The sequence below is a fragment of the Loa loa genome (assembly GCF_000183805.2).
Source record: "Loa loa unplaced genomic scaffold supercont3.16, whole genome shotgun sequence".
In the NCBI taxonomy this organism is placed as follows: domain Eukaryota; kingdom Metazoa; phylum Nematoda; class Chromadorea; order Rhabditida; family Onchocercidae; genus Loa; species Loa loa.
This window is the reverse complement of record NW_018108196.1, coordinates 303926-312603: the sequence shown is the minus strand read 5'-3', so window position 1 is coordinate 312603 and position 8678 is coordinate 303926. Positions and strand designations below refer to the sequence as shown.

Here is an 8678-nt window from a genome sequence, read left to right as displayed (position 1 = left end):
TATAATTTTATATTACATATTATTTTTTTAACCATATTAAATGTGAAGTTTCTGACTTCCAATATAAATTTTATGATGTATGCTATGCTATCTCTTTAATGACTGAGATTTCCACAAACCAATTTAGCAGCTCACAGCAACAAAATTACTATATCAACAGCTATTTTATTTATTCATTGAAATAATATAACGCACCTGCACAAATTTGGAGCACATGACACATTTAAACGATAATGAGAATAAGAAGAAAGTCGAAAACAATGATAACTAAGAAAATATGGATAACTGACAAGATTCGATTCAGTAAGGGTCAGAGAGCGACAAGGCCATATCATACGCCCCCACCTTCGATGCTGTTCCTGAAAAGCTGGGAGCTCTTTAACGTGAAGCAGTTTTAGCATGAAAAAATCATATAAGCAAATCTTTTGGTAAGAAAATTTAGAATTTAAACTGAAGAGGTAATGAAGGAAGTGCTACGTCGAAGAAACTTGACCCTATTTCGATAAAACAGAGATTGGAAACGAGTTATACACCATCAATTGTATACGTGTTAAAACATAAAAATAAAGCGACAGTTATAAAAAAATCGAAATATTTTCCCGTAAAAGTTATTTGGAACATAAACAAACCTCGTGGTTATGACAGTAATCGTCTTCCAAATTTGGAGCTTCTAAACATTCCAGTCGAAGAAAAACAGATGATATTGGGTTATTAACTCGAATAGAAACATTAAGTAAAATGTAAGGCAACCTACAAAGTTTTGAGTGACGAGGAACAACAGAATAACCGAGTTTCTAAATCGTGGATTCCAAGATCCAAATTTCAAAAAGTTCTCAAGTGACTATAAAACAAACTTTATGGAAACAGTTTGACAGTTTTGGTTTTCCAAAAAGAACTTATGGCTTAAATGAAAATAAAACTATAAAAGTTACCAAAAATCATTAGAAGCTTGTCTCATATAAGAACAATCACTTAGAAAAAGTTCGATTTTTAAGAAGCGTGCCTGTGCAAAATTTTACAACACTTTGACAATAAAAATTATGGACTTACATGTTGGTTCCATTTGATAACACAGCAACGGACGAAAAAATCACAATCAAATCACGAGAGTCACAAAAAGGAGCTCGGGATGGTATCAACACAGATTCTGCCTCATCACATTTTTGCGTATCATTCTCGAATATATAGAGATTTTGTGGTAATATCCTAACCTCTTCTCGACATTCTGCAGTGACGTAGTCGACAAAAAATATGCAGCATATGTGAAATAATGCTGCCGAAAAATACTTGATACGGAAGGAAGTTTTTTTTTTTCATTGTTAATGTTTAACATATCCAAAATTTATTTGATTCAGTTTCGAACGCCTTATTTTGCGCTTTTAAAATAAATCTGCTACTGTTTTCTCCTCGTTTTAACACTTGTTCTTTTTCAAGTTTATCAGATTCTCTATCAAGCACAAAGATGATTTTCTTTCTTTTCAGTTTCTTCCTTCGATTCCACTTTTAGTGCATTTGATTCAGATGTTACAGGACGAGTTTTTAATTTGGCTTCTTCCAATTCTTCGAGATGGTATCGCGCGCGGATGAAAGTCTTCGGATGTATTGGTAGTACCCCCCAAAGTCCTAAATTTTTAAAACATAGAAGTCAAGATAAAAAATATGAAAGTTGAATTTCCAAAACAGGTACGTATTTTCCAAAACAGGTTGAATTTCCAAAACAGGTCATTGAAGAAAATGGTAACTAAAGGGAGAATGTACATTCATTACGGAATTAAAAATAGTACCTAAAATTTCCAAAAGAGATGGCGATATATGTGCGTTACGTTCTCCGATCCAATATTTCACACGAGTAATATCACATGCAACTAACTTCTCGTTCCGAAAGTTAGGCAGTGGGTCGAAAATGCCAAGCTTAAATTGACATTTGAATAAACTGACTATATTTATTTTTTGTGTTCAGTCAGATCATAGAAATTGCCGACAAGGGGTATGTTGATAATTCTATTAGAGTATTTACATTGATTGCAATGAAAATCTTGAGGAGGTAAAAAGATTGTTGTAGCAATGTCAGAGCGGTCAGTTTCTCTGTATCACCAACTTCATTTGGTATTGAATTCACGGAAAATTAGGATCGTTATTTTGTTTGAAAACAGTACCTGTCTGTACGAACACTGAAATCTCTGGTGTGTAAAAACTTCACTTCCAGCGTGAATATGAGTGATCAGCTTAAAAGAAAACAGTTAGTTACCTCTTCGATGATACTTCCCTCGTGATGTCGTCCGTATGCTTTGTTTGGAAATACAACGATCCGATAAGCAGGACGATTTTTACATCCAAATAGTGCCAAACCAATAGATGGTCTGCCGGCAGAGTATTTCAGTCTGGTAGCGGTCCTTAGCATCTCTTTAGCTTGCCAATCAATTACGGACAAGCAACGGTCTCCCTAGTTATACTTTTTACCTCATATTAATGCAGGACCCCAAGAAGTAACGCAATATACACCACAAATGCTAAAAATGAATCAAACACCAAAGCAGTAACTAACTCAAATTCTGTTTACGTGCGAATCTCAATGCGGTTCATCAACGAAAATTCCTGTCTCATATTGAAATAAGCAAATAGTAATCACCGAAGTTTACTGCGTTACATGATTGCAGATTACAGAAGGTCTTTTCCCTTGTTTCTGACTACAAATCTTTTGATTATTCTTTCAAAAGCCGAAAAGGCAGAACATTAATGCATGCCTTTGATATCGAAGAACCATTGAATAGGCAATTAATAAAAGGTGTGAATATCTCCGGTTCCGCCAGAAAATGATGGATGGTTTGCGTAACTCTTTTTGATACTCTGTGGATTGAGTAAGAAAAGAAGAGAAACAAAGTTAGGTTATAGCTTATTAGGTTATAGCATTACATAGTTTAGTTATGGTTCACAATTTATTGCATAGTTTAATATACTTCAAAGAGTTTTGCTTTGTGTTGCATTGTTTCGGATGTTTTCGAGCAGTAATCATTCACCGGACATCATTTCCATAAATTCTGAAAGCAAACTGTCCATAGATATTGAAAAAAAAAGGAATGAAATTAGGTAAAAGTTAAAAGTTGACCTTAATAATAGGTTGCAACAAAGCTAACAAATCATCGTTTGCTTCCATACTGTCTTATATCACTTTCAAAACAATACGAAATCCAGAAAATAATTTTCATATTTGAAAAACCTCTTCAAGTTTACCGAACAGTTAATATAATTTTAACGCACCATCCAAGTCGACAGTGCCTGAACCATCAGTGTCAATATCAGCAATCATTTCATCCAATTCTTCCTCGGAGACATTTTCATCCAACGCCCGTAAGATATCACGCAAATCTGATACCGCAATGTAACCATTTCCCTTAAGTTTAGAAATTGAAAAATAATAAAATAAAATTGAAGGATTTTTCTGAACTGTTGTTGATGCTTGTTTTGTTCCACAGAATAATGTCAGGCGCTGTCAAACAATGGTTTAGGATGTAAGTGTCAACAATGAAGATATTATGTCGTTGAACCGTTGATATCTTTTGCAAATGAAAAACGGAATATCAAATTAAAATTACGCGAAAGTGCTTTCTCTTGTAATTAGCCGGATTCAAGCAGAGAATATTAAAAAGTCCTAGTGGTTCTTGGTTCTTGGTGAACAAAGAAATCAATGTAATAGAAATACGGAGGTGAAAAGCAAGCAACACAATTGGGGAAGTGAATGTATGAGATGTTCATTAAGTTTCCGTTTCGCTTTCTTAATGCAACTTGGAATCGGAATGTTCTTATTACAACCAAGCAATATAATATCATGGATTATCGACTGCTTTCTTAACATAACTACCTCCTTGTCGTACAAGCGAAACGCCTCTCGCAATTCCTCCTCTAAACTAGCATTCTCATCTTCAACAACAAAACTAGCAACCATTGCTGCAAATTCTTCGAATTCAATCTCGCCCGATCCTGTAGAAATATATAAAATTATTCGCAAAATATTCCGGCTTTTGTTGACCGCTACTAATAATTACATAAATATATGTGAAATATTTTGAAATTCATTCAATATCGATTTGGAATTGATCAGTTTACAACACAATCCAAATCGAAGCACAATTGCACATTTCGAATAGAACCGGTTATCTATCCAGTCTTTTCGTTAACTCATCTGTTGACTCGGTTATTAATGATTTAATTTAGAAACAATGCTCATATTCAGGAAAACTAGACTAGATAAGAATATTATTCTAAGACTCTACAATCAAGAAGAATGGAAGCCGTACGTAGCTCAAAGTATGCAGAGTATGAAAAATTTTGAAAAATGATAACAATTCAAATTTTTGGAAGTATATTTTGCGATCTGAAAAGTTCTTTCATTTTATTTGTGAATGGTGCACCGTCAGTATCGAATTCTTTAATAAGCTGTTTCAAATCTCGCTCTTCAAATGCTTGGCCCATAGTCCTTAAAATCTGGCCAATCTGAGTTGCTTTTATAAAACCTTTGTTGTCTTTGTCGAACATGTTGAAGTATTTCCGGAATTCTAAATAAAATTAGTTTATGGAATATTGTGCTGGTTGTGCACAGCACTTGAGGAGGTAATAGAAGATTAGAATTTGTAATAGTTATCACCAGCATTGAGCACACCAAATTGAAAAAATTCAAGAGAAGCGGAAAATTTGCAGTCGCTAAGCCTGTTGATAGGAGGGAGATGCAATCAATAAATGAATTTAGGAGATGCACATTTGACTAATTTACTTCGTATGATGTCAATGATTTAATTAGGAATTATGATAATTTACATACGTTCAACCTGTTCCGGCGGAAGCTGACTAAGAGCATCTGTAACATCACCCGTTGCGTCCTGTAATGAAAATACGACAGATTGGCGTAACCGAACATTGTCCGGAATAAGCCATGAAATGTCAAATGTATCAGATATAAAAACTATCCTATAGTTGATTGCTGAAATTTGGTTCATTTACTCCTCGTAGCCTATTTTATCAACAAATTGCTCGAAAACAAAATTGTTTTGATTGTTAATTCTGCAGTTGATTAAAATTAACTAACCATTTACAAAAATAGTAACTCTGTAAATTAGTGAATTGGGAAGAAAGCGGATTTTATAACAAAATATTTCGTCGTCAGTTATGAGAGCAAAAGCGAAATGATGAGTGGCTAGAGAATAAAGAAAAGTTTTGCTGAAATTCTAAAACCGGATTTTTTTCTGTTTATTTTACAGCAGCATCATTTAGATCAACTCAGAATAGATATTTTCTACTTCACCAGCAAACTATCGCTCTCACCAGGATTTATTTCAAAATGTTATCCCTACAGCCTCTCCACCTTACAAAAACGATAAGCACCAGAACGCTCAACTTATCTAGTCCATATTTTTGAAATGACCGATTTAGATTTGAAATAGGATTATAAGATTTATGAGTTAGTGTAAAAACTGACCTCTATAGCATTAACACAGAATATTTCGAATAAGTCATATTTTATTAGTGTAGCAAAGATGTCCAGTTACTCACAGTAATTTCGGCGTCATCTAAACCATGTAACACTATTCGAACACTGTGCACGATCCGTTTTTGAAGGAACCATCATAATATCAAAAAAATATATAAAAAGTTGAAACGGAACTTCTTTAACTTCTCAGGTATCTCACACATATTATAATTAATTTACTCATCCCTGGACACCAACCTACAATCTTGGATACGTAAGGCCAGACACATATTAGGTCTTTGGTGGAAGATGATCTTATCCGTGCCATTATCATTGTCACAAAGCTACCATAATGAATCATCTATCTTTTATGTGGTAGCCATAGATTTCCTTCATGGTTAGTTTGTAAATAATTCGTTTGTCTATTTCATTAACTGATTTAAGAGAGGAATCATTAGCATTGATAAATTATAAATACAAAGGTACCGTTCTTCCATGCTGAAAATCTACAAATTACAATACAGAAATAGCGATCTTACAGAAAATGAAAGAAATGTAGTGGAATAATAACGAATCCAAAACAGAAAGCGTTGAAATCCAACTAATCTTGATAAAGAGATCAAGGGATAGAGTTCAGAAGATCAAAATACTAAATTGTTTGTCCGCTGTTTTATACTATCATCACTGAAGTTATTACTAAATTCGTGATAATTTAACAATAACATGATCAGATGATAATTAAAATGAATGATTAAACTGAAAAATAACTGATGGGACGATTGTCAAGAGAATCACAAAGATTTTTTACAAATTATGCAATAGACGCGTGTATTCGCCTTTAATTTTTATGTGTTAAACCAATTTTTTGCTGCATTTAATGTAAATATTTCCTGTAAAACAAAGACTTAAAACGACAGCCGTAATAAGGGCTGAAATACCTTTCGAGTATCTACACTTCAACACAATTGGAAATGCTGTAAATGTCCAAGAAAAATATTCGGAAATTTATTACAAATTATGAGAAGTGAGATTTTGTGGGAGGAGAGAAAATGGAGAGCAGAATGATCAAAAATATCTTGACCGAGAAATACTGACAGTTTTCAAATGCTAAAAATATTAATTTCCAATTTATTAAATTTAAGACGTTCAATCATTCTCTGCATCAAATGCTAATTTCCGCATCTTCGATATGCTTTGTTTGATGAAAACTCCCGTCGTATGTTAATCAATTGTGACGAAATTCGTAAGTTTCGTAAACATCCTTTGTATGCTGTTTTTATTGGAAAACTTCGTGGTAGTTTCTTTTTTCCCCCTGAAATTAACTTTTAATCGGAATTTTCTGGAAAAATACCCCATACTGATATGAATCAAACAATGGGAAGGAAGAAAAGAGGAAGTAATTTCCAACTTCAGTATATCATCGTCGAAATAATATTAACAAGTCTAAATATGCACAAATTTTCAAGTTTTGGACACTTCCTTAACTTTAAATTGAAAAATGAGTTACAGCCTTAGTATCTGCAGATGAAAGAAACTTACCAATCCAAATAATTCCATCAGTCGTTAGCTTCGCAGTAATAGATGGTGAAACATAAGTAACGTTTTCATTGTCCACAGTTAACAAAGACTTTTGACTCGTTCTGAAATTATTTAAATTATTGCGCCCAGTTACTTATGCATTTAAATGTTCTTAGTTTCACGAATGATCATAATAACGCTCTCTTGTTGCCAACTTTCAAACTTTATTTAAAATTCTCTTTACCATAGTAGTAAGTGATTGTTATGAAAATTTTTAAAAGCGGCAGAATCATACGCACTTTTTGCTTCTCTTTTTGAAAATAACATCCATTTGTTTTGATTTTAAGAAGGAACTCACAGGATAGGTCACTGTTACGCGATAAAAAAAGAGTAAAATTTTGAACTAAAAGTAAAAGTAAAAAACCGTAAAAGTGCAATGCTGTGCCATCGATTATCATTCACAATTGTATTTGATCTAATTACTTTAACTTTTGGATTACTGCCCAAATTTATAGCAAAACCAAGTCGTCCGGCGAGGAGAAATATTGCCAAATAGTTAGAACGGATCGTATGTCTCTTACTTTCCCACCAGATTAAACCTTCTGATTTGTTAGTTTTAACCATAAACTGATAGTCTGTCAATAATTCCGACTGCTTTCTGAAAAGGAGAAAGGAAAAACGTTAGTGTAAGCTTTAAACGTTGTATCGGGAAATTACGGAAACAGATTCCTTTCTAAAATACGGAGTATTGCGATCTTTCGCTATTCCAAAGAAATATGGAGCATTAAAAAATAATTTTGTCAACCGCTTTTCAACTTGAATTATTTTATTTTGCTAATATGTCATATACTCAGTCATATGTGAAAAAGTCAAATTTATAATCAACTAATCTCGTATCACACTTGGTAGCGAATACTACGATTAGAGTATGTTCCTGATGGTTGATTACGGAGTCATGTTTTAAGGATAGAGAAGACGGTTGTAATAATTCAATGAAGCTAGTGTTATTTTTGTCTTTGTGTAACATCAAATAATGACTAAGTATACTTTGAAATCACTCTTTTTACCAATGCATACTCATTTCGCCCATCAAACAAAAGGCTATCGTTTGGATCTGCGTCTGTTTCTTCACCTAAAAACAGTAATGAATTTCATTTGAAAACAAAAAACATTTCAGAAATTAAAACACTGGAAATGGGACTTTGATACAAGAATTGACCAGTAAGTCTGCTGGTAAGTAATCACTCATTGCAGGCAAGTTATTTTAGGAAGATGACTTGGACTTAAACTTTCTTTAAACTCTCTGAATAACTTGGACTTAAACTACCTTTGTGAAAATTATCTTCATAACCTTCGTAAAAGTTTCACTCCCTTCTCTCTTCGTTCCTAATAACCGGTAAAATTCAAAGGTCTAGAATAAGGGTGGGCATTAATTTTCCCGGTGGCCATATAAAAAACTGGAATGGTTTTTAAGAACCAGACCGATATACTTATTTCAGTTCTACCCAATACCATACCCGTATATGTATATATACTATCCCTTTATAAAAAACAATAAATGAAGCACTGTAATGGATTAATGAAATGTTGAAGTTGTGATGAAAGATTAACGGATTTTAACATTGAAAAGTTTTGATTTAAGGTTAGCCTGGCATGTCTATTTATGGTATGACAAAAGGTAAGTAGATAAAAAGTTAGG

General features: G+C 33.2%; 4 protein-coding genes across 4 annotated transcripts in view; all 4 read right to left on the bottom strand.

Annotated features, from left to right (window-relative positions):
- LOAG_16743 (hypothetical protein) overlaps positions 1-1333 on the bottom strand; it is a gene marked incomplete at both ends in the record, with an annotated part of 5518 nt that extends 4185 nt beyond the window's left edge. The window contains 4 exons of the mRNA XM_020449397.1: positions 196-359; positions 630-750; positions 1051-1225; positions 1288-1333. Of these exons, the coding sequence (XP_020307088.1) occupies positions 196-359; positions 630-750; positions 1051-1225; positions 1288-1333 (506 nt within the window). The remainder of the gene's footprint in view (positions 1-195; positions 360-629; positions 751-1050; positions 1226-1287) is intronic.
- Positions 1334-1450: 117 nt separating this feature from the next.
- Positions 1451-2401, bottom strand: LOAG_10356 (28S ribosomal protein S16; the record flags this gene model as incomplete). The annotated part of the gene is made up of 3 exons (XM_003145880.1): positions 1451-1623; positions 1785-1911; positions 2249-2401. The coding sequence occupies 3 exons, from the start codon at positions 2399-2401 to the stop codon at positions 1451-1453; spliced, it is 453 nt and encodes a 150-aa protein (XP_003145928.1).
- Positions 2402-2881: 480 nt separating this feature from the next.
- LOAG_10355 (troponin C) lies at positions 2882-5094 on the bottom strand. The gene is made up of 6 exons (XM_020448143.1): positions 5081-5094; positions 4817-4874; positions 4410-4553; positions 3860-3978; positions 3259-3391; positions 2882-3038 (listed from the first exon to the last, which is right to left on the bottom strand). The coding sequence occupies exons 1-6, from the start codon at positions 5081-5083 to the stop codon at positions 3010-3012; spliced, it is 486 nt and encodes a 161-aa protein (XP_020301686.1). The 5' UTR covers positions 5084-5094; the 3' UTR covers positions 2882-3009.
- Positions 5095-6630: 1536 nt separating this feature from the next.
- The window catches only part of LOAG_16742 (hypothetical protein), a gene marked incomplete at both ends in the record, with an annotated part of 8543 nt that continues 6495 nt past the window's right edge, over positions 6631-8678 (bottom strand). The window contains 4 exons of the mRNA XM_020449396.1: positions 6631-6773; positions 7001-7101; positions 7404-7637; positions 8027-8111. Coding sequence (XP_020307087.1) covers positions 6631-6773; positions 7001-7101; positions 7404-7637; positions 8027-8111 — 563 coding nt within the window. The remainder of the gene's footprint in view (positions 6774-7000; positions 7102-7403; positions 7638-8026; positions 8112-8678) is intronic.

What these genes read in the sequence shown, in the direction of transcription:
- LOAG_10355 (XM_020448143.1), bottom strand. An exon ending in TCCGCCGGAACAGGTTGAAC is followed by an intron (nt 4,554 to 4,816) that starts GTATGTAAATTA and finishes AATTTTATTTAG; the next exon opens with AATTCCGGAAATACTTCAAC. An exon ending in TTCGCTTGTACGACAAGGAG is followed by an intron (nt 3,392 to 3,859) that starts GTAGTTATGTTA and finishes TCTAAACTTAAG; the next exon opens with GGAAATGGTTACATTGCGGT.